Raw genomic sequence first — 21,000 nt, forward strand, 5'->3', positions numbered from 1 at the left:
TTTAAAAACTGGTAGAGAATAATTTTCAATTAACTGAAAGGCCAACACCATGATCAGTTCTTTGAAGGTCTTTTTTTTTTTTCCCTAGGAATATAACTTCTGTCTTATCCTCTAAGCTTCAGCCAGCTACTTTTCAACCACATGTCGCTGCCGGATGCTGAGTCTTATCTCTGTAACTGCACTATTTCTAAGGAGAAAAATTGTGTGGTGAACTGCAGAGCATTTGACCTCTTGTATCCAGGCACATGGAAAAAAGCAGCACATGGATCCCTACATGAGACACTGGAGCCAGAAAAGCAGTATGTTGATTTGTTGACCTTATGGCCCACGTAGCATGGGCAACAAATGGGATGAGCTGGAAGCCATTGTGCAGCAGGACAGCTATGATGTAGTTGCCATCACAGAAACGTGGTGGGATGACTGTCACGACTGGAATGCTGCGATGAATGGCTATAAGCTCTTCAGAAGGGACAGGCAAGGAAGGAGAGGTGGGGGTGCGGCTCTGTACATTAGGGAGTGTTTTGATTGCATAGAGCTAGATTCCAGTGATCCATAAAGTCGAGTTTTTATGGATAAGGATGAAGGGGGGGATGAAGGGGAAGGCAAATAATGGGGAGATCTTGTGCTGGGAGTATGCTACAGACCACCCAACCAGGATGAGGAGACAGATGAAGTATTCTATAAGAGGCTGGCTGAAGTCTTGCAATTGCCAGCCCTTGTTCTGGTTGGGGACTTCAACCTGCCGGGTATCTGCTGGGAATACAACACAGCAGAGAGCAGGCAGGCTAGGAGGTTCCTCGAGTGCATGGAAGATAACTTCCTGACACAACTGGTAGGTGAGCCTACCAGGGGAGGTGCCTCGCTAGACCTACTGCTCACAAACAGAGAAGGACTCGTGGGAGATGTGGTGGTCGGAGGCCGCCTTGGGTTTAGTGATCATGAAATGGTCAAGTTTTCAATTCGTAGTGATGTAAGGAGGGGGGTTAGCAAAACCTCCACCTTGGACTTCCGGAGGGCGGGCTTTGGCTTGTTCAGGACACTGGTTGAGAGAGTCCCTTGGGAGATAGTCCTGAAGGGCAAAGGGGTCCAGGAAGGCTGGACGCTCTTCAAGAAGGAAATCTTAAAGGCCCAGGAGCAGGCTGTCCCCAAGTGTCACAAGTCTAAAGGGCGGGGAAAATGGCCAGTCTGGATGAACAAGGACCTTCTGATGGGACTTAGGAATAAAAGGTGGGTTTACCACCTTTGGAAGAACGGACAGGCAACTCAGGAGGAGTACAGAGATCTCGTTAGGTTATACAGAGAGAAAATTAGGAAGGCAAAAGCCCAGCTGGAGCTCAACCTGGCCACTAACATAAAGGACAACAAAAAAAGCTTTTATAAATACATCAACAAAAAGAGAGCCAGGGAGAATCTCCATCCCTTACTGGATGCCGGGGGGGGAAAGTTGCAACCAAGGACGAGGAGAAGGCTGAGATATTTAATGCCTTCTTTGCCTCCGTCTTCAATAGTCACACCAGCTATCCCCAGGGGGTTCAGCCTCCTGAGCTGGAAGATAAGGATGGAGAGCAGAACAACCCACCCATAATCCAGGAGGAAGTAGTCAGTGATCTGCTTCTGCACCTAGACGCACATAAGTCTATGGGGCTGGATGGGATTCACCCAAGAGTACTCAGGGAGCTGGCGGGAGAGCTCACCAAGCCTCTCTCCATCATTGATCAACAGTCTCGGTCAACAGGGCAGGCACCAGATGACTGGAGGGTGGCTAATGTGACGCCCATCTACAAGAAGGGTCGGAAGGGGGATCCGGGAAACTACAGGCCTGTCAGCCTGACCTCGGTACCAGGAAAGATCACGGAGAGGATCATCTTGAGTGAGCTCTCAGGGCAAGTGCAGGGCAGCCAAGGGATCAGGGCCAGCCAGCATGGGTTTAGGAAAGGGAGGTCCTGCTTAACCAACCTGATCTCTTTCTATGACCATGTGACCCGCCTTCTGGACGCGGGGAAGGCTGTGGACGTTGTCTCTCTGGACTTTGGTAAGGCCTTTGACACCGTCCCCCACAGCATTCTCCTGGAGAAGCTGGCGAATCGTGGCATAGACAAGTGTACTCTTTGCTGGGTTAAAAACTGGCTGGATGGCCATGCCCAGAGAGTTGTGATTAATGGGGTGAAATCTTCTTGGCGGCCGGTCACCAGTGGTGTCCCTCAGGGCTCAGTTTTGGGGCCGGTTTTGTTTAATATCTTTATCAATGATCTGGATGAGGGGATTGAGTGCACCCTCAGTAAGTTTGCAGACGACACCAAGCTAGGTGGGAGTGTTGATCTGCTTGAGGGTAGGGAGGCTCTACAGAGGGTCCTGGACAGGCTGGATCGATGGGCCAAGGCCAACTGTATGAGGTTTAATAAGGCCAAGTGCCGGGTCCTGCATTTCGGTCCCAACAACCCCAAGCAATGCTACAGGCTTGGGGAAGAGTGGCTGGAGAGCTGCCCAGCAGAAAAAGGACCTGGGGGTGCTGGTGGACGGCCAGCTTAACATGAGCCAGCAGTGTGCCCAGGTGGCCAAGGAGGCCAACAGCATTCTGGCTTGTATCAGGAATAGCGTGGCCAGCAGGAGTAGGGAAGTGATCGTGCCTCTGTACTCGGCACTGGTGAGGCCTCTCCTCGAGTACTGTGTTCAGTTCTGGGCCCCTCTGTACAGGAGGGACATTGAGGTGCTGGAGCGTGTCCAGAGGAGAGCTACCAGGCTGGTGAGGGGTCTGGAGACCAGGTCATATGAGGAGAGGCTGAGGGAGCTGGGCAGGTTTAGCTTGGAGAAGAGGAGGCTGAGGGGAGACCTCATTGCCCTCTACAACTACCTGAAAGGAGGTTGGAGAGAGGTGGGTGTTGGCCTCTTCTCCCAGGTGAATAATGACAGGACCAGAGGAAATGGTCTGAAGTTGTGGCAGGGGAGGTTTAGATCAGATATTAGGAAGAATTACTTTACTGAAAGAGTGGTCAGGCACTGGAACAGCCTGCCCAGGGAGGTGGTTGAGTCACCATCCCTAGAGGTATTTAAGAAACGTCTAGATGTGGCACTTCAGGGCATGCTCTAGTGGCAGAGATTGTAGGTTGTTTGGTTGGACTCGATGATCTTAAAGGTCCTTTCCAACCATGAAGATTCTGTGATTCTGTCTTTTTGGTTCAAGTTCTTTAGCTAGTGAAATTTGTTTCTCCATATCAACTGTCTCAAAAGAAACACAACCAAAGCACAGTAGTCCTTTTCTCTCCAGCCCTGGCCAGTCACTATGGCATAGTTCTAAGAACCACCTAATTATGCCCAACAAATCTTGGTATTTCCTTCAAGATTTTCCATTAGAATAGTGACCTGCTCTGAACTTGCTTACGCTTCAATTCTGATGAAATCACAGCCTGAGGTTTAAGAACAAAAAAAATTGTACTAAGCAGACAAGAAAGAAAACTGAGAAAGTCTGCACCTTGGGGTGCCATTTTAACTAATTTTTCTGGCAAATACACTTGAAAAATAATTCATGGCATCAATAAGCTATTAGCAACTGGAAATAACAATTTCTACAAGACAAATAAGCTGCTATTCTTTTGCCTTAACTCTTCATCTCCAGGGAGCACAACCTGTTCTCAGCTTCTTTCTCCAGAGCATTAGGTAGTATGTTGCAGTGCTATCCTGGACAGGAAATGCTGGCCTGTGAATAGTGATCCAGCCATCGCACTTCACGTTATGGCAAATTTAGTCTTACAGAGCAAGCAGTTGCTTTTAAAGGTGTAGTTTAGCACAGACCATCCTATGAATTAATCTTTTCCTCTATTCCAAAGGTTTCTAAGACAGGGAAATTCAAAGTCTGAGTTCTCCAATAATCCAGAATGTAACGTGCATCCATTAAACGTCCTTATGCTCTCAGAGACTACTGAAATGAAACCAGAAACTTAACTGGTATCCAAAATGTCCTATCAAACAATAGTAATACATGAGATAGATAAGCATTTAGGTTTGTCAGCCTAATACCATGGTTACTCTAACAACTTTGCAGTCACATGGCTGTTTCTTCAATCACTTCATGCCTAAACTAAGGATTTTTTTTTTTTTTAAAAAAAAAAAAACACTTCGGTAAAAATCCTCAAAGCATCAGAAAATTATAACAACAATTCACATTAGACCTAGGGAATGTGTTATGCAAGAAGTTCACTAAAATGTGACATTCAGCGTAGTATTTTGCTGAGACAGGCAACAGCCACGACTCGTGCCCAGGCATACGATTTGTTTCCCTCAGCAATGAACTCACAGGAGCCAAAAGTCCTGTGATGTGACTAAAACATCCCATTTACAAATAAATTGGAGAAAAAAAAAAAACAACCAACCAAAACACCACAACACAATCATACTACTTATTAGAAAAGACAGTATTCAGTCATCAAATGTAGGTTTGAATTACTTTATAAAAGGAAAAAAATAACCTCGCTTCTTACAGAAAAACTATGAGGTGCTATAATTAAAAACCCCAGTCATTCAGCATTACTACAGGGCACATTTATTCAACTAGCTGTTCAAAATTTTAAAGAGTTTTCATTTGTAATTTTAAAAATATCAAATAAATAAATTCTTTTTGACTATCAGCCAAGGGTATAGTATTTCCATATTAACACAGGTTATTATTTTTATCAGTGCCAATAAGTACCCTCTCAAATGCCCCTTGGAAGCTGGGGGAAGAGTTTGAGAGTTATGTGCAGTTTAATACCCATCCAAAAGAAGTTGCACAATGATGCAGTTCTGTAAATATTATCCGAAATGCAGAGCTGCAAATCTTCCTTTTAACTATGAATACTTCTGTTTGCATCTTCATTCACAGTAGTCTGAGTCTACCTTCAATTCCCTCCTTTTCAGTACTTCCAGGAGAACAGAACATAGCATTACAGGAAAAAATTCACTGAAAGCAATTTAAAGGCGTCAAATTTGTTAGTTGTCAAACTTGCAGGAAGTCTCCATTGAGAGCACAACAAATGTCACACAGCCCTTGCTTTAAAATAGTCTAGACTGTGCATGAAAGCTCTTATTCACCTCAAAATAGAAGGAGGAATACATCACAGCTCCGGAGAAGTTATATTCCCAATCCAGGGAAGAACTTTTTTCCTTCCCACCAAGAATAGTTAACCTGGGGCCATGAAAGAATGCAGGCTGCAACCATTTTTTCTACCACTTCAAATATAACATCCACTCACCTGAAATAAAGACACCTACTGATTTTGAAGGTTATATAGTTGATAAAAATTACATAGTTAATTCCTCTACTGATATTAATCAGACAGTTTATAAGTAGCAAAAAGATTAAAAGATGACAAGGATTATGTCAATTGCACCAGAAAATCTTCTTGCCTGAAAGACTGCCCCATTGGTGGGGGAGTAAGAAGGAAGGGAAGGGAAAAGAACCCAACAACAACTCCTGTATGTTCTTGCAAAATTTTTAAATATATCCTACCCCCTCCTCAAAAAACCTTATGAAAAGGCTTTTGAAATAACTGCTTCTAAATCTACATAGGTTTTATAACTTTAATTTCCATCACTTTCTCAGAAGGAAAACTGACATGTTTTCTTAGTTAATCAGGAAGATGCTTGAAATCTTAGAAATTTTAACACATTTCTAAGAGATCTGGCTGCTTCTTATCTATATCTCAGGCATACCTTCTGTTTAGATCTCCCACTAATCCCCTTGAAGAAATACAGCATATAGAATTTTGATTTTTTACATGAGCTATTTTTCAACCTATTTTCTCCTTTTTATTACAAATAAAGTCATAAATCCTTTCTACGATACCCACTTTATATGTACATGCAATTTGTCCACATTGACAGACACATCCACACACAGATACAGAAGTTTCTCGTAGGTGTAATATCAGTCACTCTTCAATGGCTATTTTGTATTGCTACTGCTTATTGCTAAGCAGCAATACAGATGCTAAGCCAAAACCTTCCTCAAGGTTCAAAAGTTCCAGGACTTTTGCTTCCTAGGGTTTAACACCAAGAGATCCCAGCCTGCTTTCTCCATCTTTTCAGGCACTGTACTCCTGCAATCATACACAAAGCATGGCAGCAGGGAATTGGCAGGGTTTTTTCCCCTCAAGGAGGAACATTTTGAGATTGCTAGATCAGCTATACTCACTGCAGCGATTCAACAGCCCTCTGAACAAACAGCATAAAAGAAACAACCCCAAAAACGCTGAGGAATAAATATACTCCCTTTATCTTAAATACATACAAAACCCAGAAATACCCATAATTTATTTGAAACAAAAATCTCCTGTTCTAGTCAGGACCATGAAGTTAATTAAAAGTTCATAGAAGTTCATTAAAAACTCTTACAGATTCTTTTAAAAGGAAGATAAGAAAATATGTGCCCTGCAATATGCTCTAAGATTTATTTAAGTATGAAGCTTTAATAGCTTGCAGTAGGTGGCACACCACACTAAACTGAACTTTATGTATGACAGCCATTCTCAAAATCACCTCTGATTTTTTTTTTTTAATTTTTAAAGGCACAAACACACAGTAAGTCCTCTAGGGCAAGCAAAGTGAATGGTTGGCAACAAGAAAATCACCTAGAAGTTTCCTTTCTACCTATTACCCCATCTCTGCCCTCATCTCCACCTCTGCTGAAGGACTTGATAACAGCTGGGATCTCAGAAGCAGCAACACAACTCCCCATGCTGACAACTGCTGTCAGCACCCAGCAAGGCTCAGATGTACCCTGCTCTGAGCTGCAGTCACACCTTTGGTAACGGTGCAGGTAATCTCAAATAAAGCTCAAAACACTCTTTATGCATCTATCTCTATGGCACTTAAGACTAGAAGACATACCACAGCTGCGTTAGTTCTGTCTGTCTAGCCCTTCTGCTGACTGGCTCACAAAGTTTGAATCTGCTTTACACGGAATCACAGAATGGTAGGGTTGGAAGGGACCTCTGGAGATCATCTAGTCCAACCCCCCCTGCCAGAGCAGGGTCACCTAGAGCAGGTTGCACAGGAACATGTCCAGGCGGGTTTTGAATGTCTCCAGAGAAGGAGACTCCACCACCTCTCTGGGCAGCCTGGTCCAGCACTCTGCCACCCTCAAAGTAAAGACGTTCCTCCTCATGTTTAGGTGGAACTTCCTATGTTCAAGTTTGTGCCCATTACCCCTTGTCCTGTCCCCAGGCACCACTGAAAAGAGCCTGGCCCCATCCTCCTGACACCCACCCTTTAAGTATTTATAAGTGGTGATAAGGTCTCCCCTCAGCCGTCTTTTTTCCAGACCGAAAAAACCCAAGTCCCTCAGCCTTTCTTCATAAGAGAGGTGTTCCAGTCCCCTAATCATCTTGGTAGCCCTTTGCTGTACCCTCATTCCAGCAGTTCCCTGTCCTTCTTGAACTGGGGAGCCCAGAACTGGACACAGTACTCCAGATGCGGCCTCACCAAGGCAGAGTAGAGGGGGAGGATGACCTCCCTCGACCTGCTGGCCACCCTCCTCTTGATGCACCCCAGGATGCCATTGGCCTTCTTGGCCACAAGGGCACATTGCTGCCTCATGGTCATCCTGGTGTCCACCAGGACTCCCAGGTCTCTTTCCACTGAGCTGCTCTCCAGCAGGTCAGCCCCCAACCTGTACTGGTGCATGGGGTTATTCCTCCCCAGGTGCAGCACCCTACACTTGCCCTTGTTGAATTTCATAAGATTTCTCTCTGCCCAACTCTCCAGCCTGTCCAGGTCTCTCTGAATGGTGGCACAGACTTCCAGTGTGTCAGCCACCCCTCCCAGCTTTGTGTCATCAGCAAACTTGCTGAGGGTGCACTCTGTCCCCTCATCCAGGTCATTGATGAATATGTTGAAGAGGACTGGACCCAGTACTGACCCCTGGGGAACACCACTTATCACTGACCTCCAGCTAGACTCTGTGCCCCTAATCACAACCCTCTGAGCTCTGTCTTTCAACCAGTTATCTGTCCACCTTACTGTCCATTCATCTAGCCCACTCTTCCTAAGCTTCCCTATGAGGATGCTGTGGGAGACTGTGTCAAACGCCTTGCTGAAGTCAAGGTAGACAACATCTACTGCCCTCCCCTCATCTATCCATCCAGTCATGCCATCATAGAAGGCTATCAGATTAGTCAGACATGATTTCCCCTTGGTGAATCCATATTGAGTACTTCTGATAGCTTTCTTTTCCTCCACATGCCTTGAGATGATGCCCAGAACGAGCTGTTCCATCATCTTTCCAGGGATGGAGGTGAGGCTGACCGGGCTGTAGTTCCCTGGCTCCTCCTTCTTGCCCTTTTTGAAGACTGGAGTGACATTGGCTTTCCTCCAGTCCTCAGGCACCTCGCCTGTTCTCCAGGACCTTTCAAAGATGATGGAGAGCGGCCCAGCAATGACTTCCACCAGCTCCCTCAGCACTCTCGGGTGCATCCCATTGGGGCCCATGGACTTGTGGATGTCTAATTGACCTAATTAATCTCTCACTTGATCCTCCTCAACCAAGGGGAAGTCTTCCTCTTTCCCTGTTACTGGGACTCCTGAGGGCTGGGCCGAGCAGTAAAGACCGAAGCAAAGAAGGCATTCAGTAACTCCGCCTTCTCCGCATCCTCCTCACCATGGCTCCTGTCTCATTCAACAGTGTTTGAAAAGATCAAAGCCATTTCTGGCTAGAATAAGTAAAAACTTTTTTTGGGGGGGGAGGGGGGGAAGTGGGGAGGGTGTTCATAAAACGTAGGTATCTTTTCTGATGCTGAACTGGGCTGCTATACTCTACCCTTTGATGCAGCCTGAAGAAAATGGAGTTTTAAGTGCAACAGAAGACAGAGAATTTTTTAGCAAACCAAAGTTTCTACTTTTCTCTCCACAAAACGTCCCATCAAGAAAAAAGCAGCCCTCCACCCCACAAAAAATGTAACTAGGAAATTTTGTGGTTTGCTTATCCTATTGTACATAGCTTTGATAGGTGTTGCTTACATGGCTCCAACTTGTTTTGAATAAGATAGGCAATGGGTTGTCTATTCACACCGTAAAAAGCTAATTGTAGAAAAAGAATGTTTTCAAAGAACAGTGGAAAGATGGCTACTGCTGAATCCTTATCTGAGCTTCCTCAGGACTCAAGTTAAGATCTGTAAGCAGGTGCAAATGATCTCTCTTATCTACAAAATGAGGAAATTATGCGAAAGAGCCTGGGCTTAAGCACCATTTGAACAGCAATCTGAGTATGATTGATAGCAAACGGATGTAACTTTAATGCTTTTGGAAGTTGAATGTCTCTGTGTGACTCACAGCCTGGACAGCTCATCATGGTCATCTAAAAATTTCATCTGCTAAGACATTCTATAAACTGTTAGACACAGTATGTCGCAGATGGCATTGCGTGCACTCCACAACCAGATTTTGTAGGTGTCAACTGTCTTTTAGTCAAATACAGTATAGAGATTTTATTGCTTTGTGTTAGTACATCCCTGTGAGGATGACTTTGTCATTTACTTGTGGGATCAGTTTTCTGATGACTAACTAGATGAAATTTTAGCTGCTCTGACAGGCTATGTTTCTAGAACGGTGTTCAGTACTCCCCTCCTCCACAGAACACAGGAAAAGGGTGGCTTTCCCATAACTATTCAAATATTCAATTAAATTAGTAGGTCAACATCATTTTCTCCCTCCTCCCTCATTTTTTCACAAGGCAGATACTACCTGACAACTGTTGCTGTCTTCTCCAAGGGTTCATATTTTCCATTCAATTTGGATCGCACGACAGTGTGACTCCCCCTCCTACTCTCTCTTCTTTTGCTCTTTACTTCCAAATTAAGGAAAAATACACGTTTTGTTTAACCAATCCTATTTAAAGTTATTTTTTTCTCAAGCTCTCATCTCACCTAGACAATTAATTTAGCTGGCCTAAGAGTGTGAATTTATTACTTTGGTAATGAAGCTTAAGGAGGAACAACAGGGGGGAGGACAGTTCTCATCTCTCTTTTCCTGGGCACGCTCAACTGGCTGGAAACTCAAGCATCCCCGATATTTACCACTCTGCTCTTGCTAAGCACTTAACACATTTTGTCTTAACTGAAATTTCAAAGATGACTACACAACATTTTGATTCTCTGTACTTGTGAAAAAGGCCTTTGGGTGGATTACAAAAACGTAACACAAATATATGACAATATATTTTAGTATATAAACTAGAGAAAGTTACTAAACCCCATAACATGTTAGTATTTTTACTGGCATCTCACCAGTAGTTTGCATTTACAAGATAGCAAACTAAATTATAAAATAGACTAAAAAAACCTGTAAATTATTAGCTGGCTTCTAGAGTGGGCCTATAATCTTGATTTAGGCCTGAATAAGTATCCACATCACAACTGACACCATGACTTTACATTCTGTTTTGACAGCATTACAACAGTGAATGACTGAATAAACACACTGAATAAATGGTGGTTTCAGGTACTTTGTCTCCAGGATGGAAAGATGCTTGTTAGAACCAAAGAAGCAGCTTCCTATTGCCTTTGCATCTTCATTATCTGTCTTGAGATTAAACCTCAGCATCCCAAACTTCTATCAGCAAAACACCATTAGAAACTTCTGAACAAAAAATGTTATCATCTGCCTTATTTTTCCAGTCTTTCCCCATTCTCCTGCATGTTCATCGTACACAATTTCATCCTTAGTTCCCACCAGAGATTGCTGTATCACAACAGGAAATCATCAAATCAAATTTCAAGTTATCCTTGTAAGAGTACATTCCGAAAGAATGCAGACTAGGGCACGGCACATCTTCTAAATTACATGCATTATTTTATAGACTAAATTTTTGGAAGAAAATGTGTGGGTTTTTTAGTTTCTCAGGGAGCAGGAAGGGATTCTTGGTATATCAAAACAGAAATTTAGAGAACAAGCAGTTCAACTTGATCAGTAAATAAAGCAAGAACTCCTTTTCAAGTAATTCAAGCAGGCCTATGTTTGATTTGAAAGCTACATATAGCTTACCTGAGCTAGTGCTCATAAATAAAAGCTTATATGTACAATAAACATAAGGAACACACTTCCCTGAGCTACCACATGAGCCATACTAAAATTATAGCTCAGTTTGTATTTCTGTAGGACTTAACCTCTGCAATCTGAGAAATTACATTAAGGAGATACACCAGATACTTATCAGCCTTCTGCTTCTCCTGCTTTTTACATTTTGTTCTTTCTAGTCAGCATTTGTTCAGTTTTTCTCAACTTTATCTGCTGTGGTGAAACATGGGTTTTAAATTCCAGCCACACTGGAATTTTAAAATTTATAATTTTAAAATCTAAAACAAATAACAGTTTGTTATGATGAGATTTAGACACTGCGTGTTTTTATGATCAAATGAATAAACACTATACCTCCAAGTTCTTTTACGTTCAAGATGGCATTCTGGAATGGCACCGCTTTTATGCTAAAACCTAGAAAGAGTAATAAAGAGTATTAGTAAGTTATTTGTTAAAGAGGCCATTTGAAATCAATTGCATACATTCAGAAAAGACTACTTTTTCACTAAGAACCAGGATTCTGAATGTGAAATTCTGTTTCGATATGATGTTTAAAAATATCAGTTATAAGATGGGGAAAAAAAATCAGTATGAGCAATGAAATTTGCAAAGATACTATTAAACAGCTGTCATACATTAAATTCAGCACAAAATTTCCATCCAGGCTATCTACCATTTGGTAAGGAGTTAGTACGGAATATACCTTTAGAAAAATATCTTTTAATGCATCTGGAACTAAAGTTTAGATTTCAGATTACCAGTAATATGAAGTGATCCTTCTGCAATTTTTAGGAGACATGAAAGACAACATGCAATTCAAATCACTGTTTTCCTACATTTAAACGTCACAGCTTTTGGTTACACCTAAAGTATTAACCCTGCCTATAAAGGTTATTAACAGAAAGATCCTTTTACAGACCTGAATGGTATGTATTAAAATGGTTACAAGCACACTAGAAGCATCTATGAATCCTCTATTAGCCTATTATATGCTTAAAACTAAAAAACTTTATGAAAGTTTGATGTTTTCCCTTAATTGGGCATTCAGACAGCCAAGAGAAAGGGAATATGAAAGGCTTCCAGCAATCCCTCAATATACTACATACTAGATTCTGCACATTTAGTGCATGCATACATGTAAGTGTATATAATACTTTATATAGGAAAAATTACATCTGCTCTTTCTCTTCCTAGAAAGGAGCAAAAACTGGAATGGACCTGAGTGGTGTTGATGAGAAAAGCAAAAATACAGGTTATAATTTGAAAACTGAGTGGAGAAGTTGTCACACTGGATTCTTGTATTCTCAACCATATTTTCTAATATAGCACAGATATGGTACATATGGGTAGATTTATTATAAGCTGAATAGCCTAGATATGCATCATTTTGATTTGGATGCTGCCTAGAATCCATTTTCATTCCTCAAGTTGCCTAACTAAATGATGGTATTTTGTTGCAACTATCTAGAAACATATAAGAAATTTAGTTTTAAAATAAATCATTTTTTCATTATTTTCTTTGATGGATCTATATTGCTATATTATATTGCCGTTACTATTGCTTTCAGAGTCCAGGTGAACTTGCACTAATTTCAGGTGAACTCTAAAGATTAAGGGGGGGGGGGGGGGGGGGGGGAAGACTGAATTACTCAACAATTTCCTTCTAACCTTTTGAGTTATGCATTGATATCTTCTCCACACAATGAAGTGTCAGATCTCTTTAACATTCCTAATAACACCACTACGAAAGCAATGGGTTAATTATTCATTGCAGAAAAAAACCCAGTATTTTCTTGTACCTGTTTTACTTTGTTTACTTACAGTTGTATTAAATAACCTTATGTTCTTGTATTTAAACAAGGATACACTGAAAACTAACATTCAAGTCCATGAACCACAGCAACAATATAAAGCCATATAACTATATACACAAGTTACTCACACGACATTCACTATCTGTTCCCTCAGCCAATCAACCTTACTAAATCATTGTAGCCACAGAAGCAGATTTCTTCCATCTCTATGACCTAATCTGTCCTCTTTCTTAACTTTGCAGACAGGTATTCCTTTTTCCTCACTCTAAAAGTTTGGTTTTGTTTTTTTCTGGTGTTTTTTATTTTTGATCAAAATACCCTTTTCGATATTAGGCATTCTGGTTCATCTATATCAGTGTGCATATTCAAATTTTTTGAACTTAAGATACCTTTTAAGCTGTGGTTGTTGTATCTGGTTTTATGTATCTTCTCAATGCCACTAGAGCTTTTTGTAAATTGATTCTCTGATCTCAATCTGCCCTTACTACATAAACAAGTCTCTCTGCTGATCTAAAAGAAAGAATTATCACCAAAAATAAACATTTCCATTACATTTATTCTTTTGGTTGCTAGCATATACCACAGGGCAGTACTGACCGAGTATGAGAAGAAATAAATCCCAATGTAAGTTTCAGAGCATCACTATCCCATTCTACTACATATCACATTCTCCTTTTTTTCTGTCTGTATAACAAGACTGCTTAAAAACCAAAAGAGAACAAATTGTCTACAGTAAACTGAATGTCCGTTCCCAAAGATTCTACTTACACCACAATGTATGTTCTGACTTTTGACATATTCCAAATTGTATGTTTTCATGGATATTCCCCAGCGTATGACCAAACACTGAAAGAGTAAGTAGTGGTAGCTTCAAAGCAATCTATTAGGTACTTTCAAAAGCAAGATAACTAAGCTGAAGTTCTTTACCGCCTTTACTATGCGTTTCGGAAGTTACTTTTGGGCAATGTTACAGCACACTGTGGAATAAAGGCAGTATCCTACCTGTGGTAGACACTATATTCTCTGGGCTTTCACTACAAAGCTGTGACAGAAGACTTGTCTTGCCAGAACCAGCGAGGCCTATGCAAACCAAGTCATATTCAGGTCGTGGTGGTGGCGGTCCCTTGCAGCAAAGTGCTCTAAAACACTGCCAGGGGGCAGGGAGAGAGAGAAAAGGAAGAAGTTACTTTTTTGCAAATGTTTCTTCAACAAGGTACTAAAATTCAAGTACTTACTATTTTGGCAAAATCAGCAATTAATAGACTGAGGTCAGCTCAACTAAAATCTATAAGAGCTTTATAAGAAAACATAAATATACCCATTAACTTTTCACCTAAACCTCATAGAGCTGGACTGAGGAAAGTGACTTCCGTTTCCTGAATAGCACGAACAGTGCACATACAGTGAGATAGGCATGTGCTCTACTCAACCCTGTGGTTGGGTATGCACGAGTTTGCTTCCCGTGCTAATTTCATGCAATATCTGCTGTGAACATTAGAGCAGCTCCTGGCCAGGGTCTCCCTGTTGTCACAGGTAAGAATCAGAGAACTTTGCTCCATTGATGTCCTTCCTGGGCTTGCTTTGGCACATGTTTTAAAGGAGAACAGCACTCATCCTACCTTACAATATCATCTGTTAAAGAGTACAGCTTGTAAAGAGATAAATTTTGCTGGACATAGCTCTAGTCATAAAAACGTAGATCTCTCATTTTCCCTGGAGAAGCATGAATTAATGACAATATAAAGAATAAAAGTCACTTACACAAAGCCTACTTTAGAGTTCTGCTCACACCTCTTAAATGGTATTGCCAAATTAGGCCAAGCCAATCAAAAAGGTCCCTTAAGCCCTTAGTAAGGTTCATCAGACCCTTCTTTATATGTAATATGGAAAACTTTTATGTAAAAAATCTAAAAATATGCTATTCTGGGAAAGCTAGGAAGTTTATATTTAAGGTATGGGGTGTAATTACCCACTAATATCCAAGATAGGGCCCCCACACCCCAATATATATAAATATCTTTTTTCCCTAGTATCCGATACCTTCACATCGGAGGAATACATCTGCTATAGCAAGGAAGGGAAAACATGTTTGTGCAACCACTCCTCTCACACACATTCTGTCTTTACATAGTTCCAGCTCTTGACCCTTCAGCAATAGAAACCTGAGTCTTCACACCTGAACTGGAACTCATTGCTAATTTAATTTATTTTTTTCCATCTTAACCACAAGCCAATCACTACATTGGGTAAAGAAACACAGACTTTACAACTCTAACCTAGTCAGTCTACATGACTACCCAGGCTCTCACATTGAGGACTACTGGAGAAGCAGAAAAACTGAACAGACATCAGTAAGGAACTATTGCAAATAGCAAGTTGTCCAAAGAGAACGTGATTATAAAAAGATAGCTCACTGACTGCAGAACTTTTATTGGGTTCTTTCTGTATAGATGATAAATTATTATACATGCTGCCAAAACAGTCTTCATTGGTTTAAAGAAGCAAAAGATGTGTTCAGGGAAAGTTAAGAAATTCCTTCAACACTTTATATTTCTAAAATATTTCCTTTCATGTTTTTAAAAACATTTACTGTAGTAGTTAAGCTGAACAAAGGTAACAGATTTTAAAAATAAAAACTTTGCCTCTATTAAAATTTGACTCTGAAAAATTATTTTTTTTCAAGAAGGTTTACCCTTATATGTGTGCCCATAGCTAAAAGGGGTAAACATGCCTTCTAGCTTTATTCACTGATGTCAGTTTATATTTATCCCACAGACTCTACAAAGCCGCAGCAAATATTCTACTCTGGTACTGGTGAGAAAGGCCAATTAAGTTAATGGCACAACATGAGCTCCTTCAAAGAGTTTACACTTAAAGGATATCAGGCTGAATAAAATTCTTTGAAGCTCGCCAGACCTCCTGAGGCTGTGTGTCAGGCCCTTTGCAGCCATTCTTTAAAAGGGATTCAATTTGTCCCCATCAGCATGGCATCTTTGCAATAACTTCTTGATGTCATATTCAAAAATATAAAGGAATAGATGAGCTGATGAAAGCTGATTTAATAACCTGCAGCTCTGTCAATGATAATTATTGCCCTTCGTAGGACACATACAGAGGCTCTGTGGGTGACAGAGGGGCTCCACAGGCTGTTTTTGTGAACTTCAGTCTCTCTTTAGTGCAGATTCCTTAAGTCTAACTTAGTCTGGAGAGTCTTTACATGCTGTTGATTATATATATATGATTAAAAATCCAGGTCAACTCGCATGGCCAAAGCGGCATACACAGACTCGTCACACACCCACTCATCCTTCACCAGTAAGCACAGCTAGGTATCAAAGTTTCTGAAATGCAGCAGACACTGAACCCCAGAAGACAGGGAAATGACTCGCTCCTGACTACTCTCGTATTGTATTTGATATGATTCCCCTATCTTTGTTACATTCATGACTCTGTCCTTCTGCAAGGCTAATTTCCTTCAGCAGATATTTTTATTTGGATGGAATGAAAACAGACTTTAAATATTCTAGCTTCAAAAAGTTGCTGAAATTTAAGCTACTGCATATAGTAGTTGAGAAATTCTACAGTTCTATAACTACCAGCATATTCAGGGGATACTTGTAATAACATATTTAAATTTTATAAACTTGTTTTGCAATCATCCTTACTCAAGCTCAATGAACATCTCTTGCATCGGAAATACCACTATACAAACAGCCTGATCACTGCCTTCCTGTTCTCTCAGCAGCCTAAAGTTACTTGGCCCCTAACAAAGTCAGGGCTATTTAAGCATCCATTATAGAGACTAAATCTCTGTTGTCACTGCTTTGGCAGCTGCATCTAGTAGCTGCACAAGACTTGTGTGAGAGTAGAAAATTCAGAGGTCATTGACCATGCAAATAAAATTACATCCTATATTCTGCTTTTGATTACGGACAGGAAACGCAACACAACATATTTTATAAAGCATTGACTAGAGCTATACCATTATTTATTTAAGACATTGTCACATATTACAGTGCAGTCTGTAATGCACAGAACTTCAAGAAATATGTGTATAAGTAGTAACTAAAGAAGCCATTCCTGAAATCCAAAACACAAATATCAAAAACATTGAGACAGTTTTTTAATCCACAATTAGCTCTCAATATTTTCCAAAACCAGAGTACATTCCACTCCAATTGGAAAAACCAAAGGGCGTAAGAGAAACTTGAATTAACAGCCTGAAAAAAAAGGCTGCCTTTTAGATACTATAAAACAAACTCAGAACATAAATGAGGCCAGTTGGAGGGAGTGTTGGAGAGGATGGAAATAAAAGATTTGACCACCGCAAATGTAGGGTTAGAGCTAGCTGGCACAGTCAATGAAATGCTGTTTGGGAGAGGGTTGTGCATTTCAGACCCACTGCTAGCAACAAAACAGGAACAACATGTTTTGGAGCCCTTTCATCCAAATAGGGCAAGACCTTATTTATAGATATAACTTTAAAGGGAGAGACATGTCGGACAAAGTGTAAGTTTTCATGATTTTTGAGAAAAATCACACTCATAGCCATTGGACGGGGAGAAGAAGCAGGCAAAGAGAGGAGGGTAGGGAGAGGCAGGAGATAATTTTTTTAAATGAACGAGCAGATTAGAAACTATCGAAAATAAAGCAATACAATATCTTGAAAAAAAGGATGCATTTACCCAGGAAACTGGGAGTAATTAGGTGCTGCAGTCTGCAGAAAATTGTGCAATATTTAGCACCACTGTTACTTTCATGTTACTTGTATGTATATCTATCCCAACCAGATGACTCCAGTTTTAGGTGTGTCGTGGTTTAGCCTTAGTCGGCAACAAAGAACCACGCTGCCGTTCTCTCAACTCCCCCACCGCCGTGGGGAGAATCGGAAGAAAAAGACAAAAGTCATGAGTTGAGACAAAGGCAGTTTAACAGCAAAGGGAACAGGAAAACAACAACAATAACACGGATAGAAGAATATACAAACACGATTACGGTACCACTGCTCACCGACTGGACCCGGGATGCCCCAGCCCGCTCCAAGCAGCGACTTCCTGCCCCCTCCCCCAGCAGCTCCCGGCTACAGCCTGGGCATGGCTCAAGGGGGATGGAATACACGTGTCCCTGCCAGAGCCTGGGGAAAATTAACCCTATCCCCACCGGAAACAGGACAAGGTGGATCAGAATTTGAGGTAACAATCATAGCCAAGGGCCCTTTAAAACCCTACGGAGGTTTCTTCTAGGAAAACCATTAAATTTTGTGTCTATAGCAGGAGTAGTCAAACATGTCTGACATATGTGCCAAACTGCCCAAATAGCAAAAGGCAAAGGCAGGGACTGAGAGAATGAGGAACCATCCACTGTAGGAGAACAACAGGTTGAAACCAGCTGAGGAACCTGAAGGGGCACAATTCCATGGGACCTGATGAGATACATCTGCGGGTCCTGAGGGAACTAGCAGATGAAGTTGCTAAGCCACTATCCATCATATCGAGAAGTTATGGCAGTCCAGTGAAGTTCCCACTGACTGGAAAAGGGGAAAGATAACCCCCATTTTTAAGAAGGGAAAAAAGGAAGACCCAGGGAACTACAGGCCAGTCAGTCTCACCTCTGTGCCTGGCAAGATCGAGTGTTGGAATGCAGGGATAGAGACTCTTCAGGAAGGGCAGGCAGGGGAGACAAGGAGGGGGTGTTGCCCTCTATGTCAATGAACAGCTGGAATGCATGGAGCTCCACCTGGGGATGCATGAGGAGACAACTGAGAGCTTATGGGTCAAGATTAAAGGGAACACAGGGGCAGGGGACATTACAGTAGGGGTCTGCTACAGGCCACCTGACCAGGAAACAGAGCGGATGAGGCCCTCCATAGACAGATAGGAGCAGCATCGCGTTCACAGACCCTGGTCCTCATGGGGGACTTCAAGAACCCCAACATCTGTTGGACGGACACCACAGCAGGGCACAAGAAGTCCAGGAAGTTCTTGGAATGTGTCGATGACAACTTTCTTCTTCAAATGGTAGAGGAGCCAACAAGGAGAGGAACTATGCTGGACCTTGTCCTTACCAAGAAGGAGGGGCTGGTGGCGAGCGTCAAGCTCAAGGGTAGCCTCGGCTGCAGTGATCATGAAATGGTAGAGTTCAAGATCCTTAGGGCAGCGAGGAGAGCACGCAGCAAGCTCACTACCCTGGACTTCAGGAGAGCAGACTTTGGCCTCTTGAGGGACCTGCTTGGCAGGGTAACATGGGAAAAAGCACTGGAGGGGAGAGGGGCCCAAGGAAGCTGGTTAGTATTCAAGGATCACCTCCTCCAAGCTCAGGAGCGGTACATCCCGACAAAGAGGAAGTCAGGCAAAAAAGCCAGGAGGCCTGCATGGATGAACAAGGAGCTCCTGGACAAGCTCAAAAGCAAAAAGGAGGCCTACAGAGGGTGCAAGCAAGGATGGGTTGACTGGGTGGAATACAGAGAAACTGAGTGGCCAGGAACCAGATTAGGCAAGCTAAAGCCCAGACAGAATTAAATCTGGCCAGGAACATCAAGGATAACAAGAAAAATGTCTATAAGTATGTCAGAGATAAAGGGAAGACTAGGGAAGATGTGGTCCCTCTCCAGAAGGAAACAGGAGACCTGGTCACCCAGGATATGGAGAAGGCTGAGGTACTCAATGACTTTTCCACTTTGGTCTTCACCAGCAAGGCCTCTAACCACAATGCACAAGTTGCAAAAAGCAAAAACAGGGACTATGAGAATGAGGAATCACCTACTCTAGGAGAAGATCAGGTTTGGGACCATCTGAGGAACCTGAAGGTGCATAAGTCCATGGGACCTGATGAAATCCATCCATGGGTCCTGAGGGAGCTGGCGGATGAAGTTGCTAAGCTGCTTTCCATTATATTTGAAAAGTCGTGGCAGTCTGGGGAAGTTCCTGCTGACTGGAAAAGGGGAAACATAACCCCCATCTTCAAAAAGGGAAAAAAGGAAGACCCGGGGAACTACAGACCGGTCAGTCTCACCTCTGTGCCTGGCAAGATCATGGAGCAGATCCTCCTGGAATCTCTGCCAAGGCACATGGAAAATAAGGAGGTGATTGGTGATAGCCAACATGGCTTCACCAAGGGCAAGTCATGCCTGACAAATTTGGTGGCCTTCTACAACGTTGCCACAGCATTGATAGATAAAGAAAGAGCAACTGACGTCATCTATCTGGACTTATGCAAAGCATTTGACATCCTTGTCTCTAAATTGAGAAGGCATGGATTTGATGGATGGACCACTCGGTGGATAAGGAACTGGCTAGATGGCCGCACTCAAAGGGTTGTGGTCAAGAGCTCAATGTCCATGTGGAAACCAGTGACGAGTGGCATTCCTCAGGGGTCAGTACTGGGACTGGTGCTGCTTAACATCTTTGTCAGCGACATGGATGGTGGGATTGAGTGCACCCTCAGCAAGTTTGATGATGACACCAAGCTGTGTGGTGCGGTCGACATGCTGAAGGGAAGAAATGTCATCCAGAGGGACCTGGACAGGCTTGAGAGGTGGGCCCGTGCAAACTTCATGAGGTTCAACCAAGTGCAAGGTCCTGCACCTGGGTCACAGAGCGCCCAAGCACAAATACAGGTTGGGTGGAGAATGGATTGAGGGCAGCCCTGAGGAGAAGGACTTGGGGGTGCTAGTGGACATGAGCCAGCAATGTGTGCTCACAGCCCAGAAAGCCAACCACATCCTGGGCCGCATCAAAAGAAGTGTGGCCGGCAGGTCAAGGGAGGTGATTCTGCCCCTCTACTCTGCTCTGGTGAGACGTCACCTGGAGTACTGTGTGCAGCTCTGGAGACCTCAGCAGAAGCAGCACATGGACCTGTTGGAATGGGTCCAGAGGAGAGCCAAAGATGATCAGAGGACTGGAGCGCCTATGCTATGAAGACAGGCTGAGAGAGTTGGGGTTGTTCAGCCTGGAGAAGAGAAGGCTCCGGGGAGACCTTATAGCAGCCTTCCAGTACCTAAAGGGGGGCTACAGGAAGGATGGGGAGGGACTCTTTATCAGGGAGTGGAGCGATAGGACGAGGGGTAATGGTTTTAAACTGAAAGAGGGTAGATTTAGATTAGATATTAGGAAGAAATTCTTTACTGTGGGGGTGGTGAGGCAGT

The 21,000-nt window shown here is 42.6% G+C and overlaps 1 protein-coding gene across 1 annotated transcript in view; it reads right to left on the reverse strand.

The window, feature by feature from the left end:
* Nucleotides 1-14,918, reverse strand: part of LOC128901897 (ADP-ribosylation factor-like protein 15) — a 160,995-nt gene extending 146,077 nt beyond the window's left edge. Inside the window, exons 1-3 of the mRNA XM_054184046.1 lie at nucleotides 14,898-14,918; nucleotides 13,860-14,004; nucleotides 11,398-11,457 (exon numbers count right to left, since the gene is read on the reverse strand). Coding sequence (XP_054040021.1) covers nucleotides 11,398-11,457; nucleotides 13,860-14,004; nucleotides 14,898-14,918 — 226 coding nt within the window. The remainder of the gene's footprint in view (nucleotides 1-11,397; nucleotides 11,458-13,859; nucleotides 14,005-14,897) is intronic.
* Between the last annotated feature and the right edge of the window lie 6,082 nt (nucleotides 14,919-21,000).

The sequence above is a fragment of the Rissa tridactyla genome, chromosome W (genome assembly GCF_028500815.1).
Source record: "Rissa tridactyla isolate bRisTri1 chromosome W, bRisTri1.patW.cur.20221130, whole genome shotgun sequence".
In the NCBI taxonomy this organism is placed as follows: domain Eukaryota; kingdom Metazoa; phylum Chordata; class Aves; order Charadriiformes; family Laridae; genus Rissa; species Rissa tridactyla.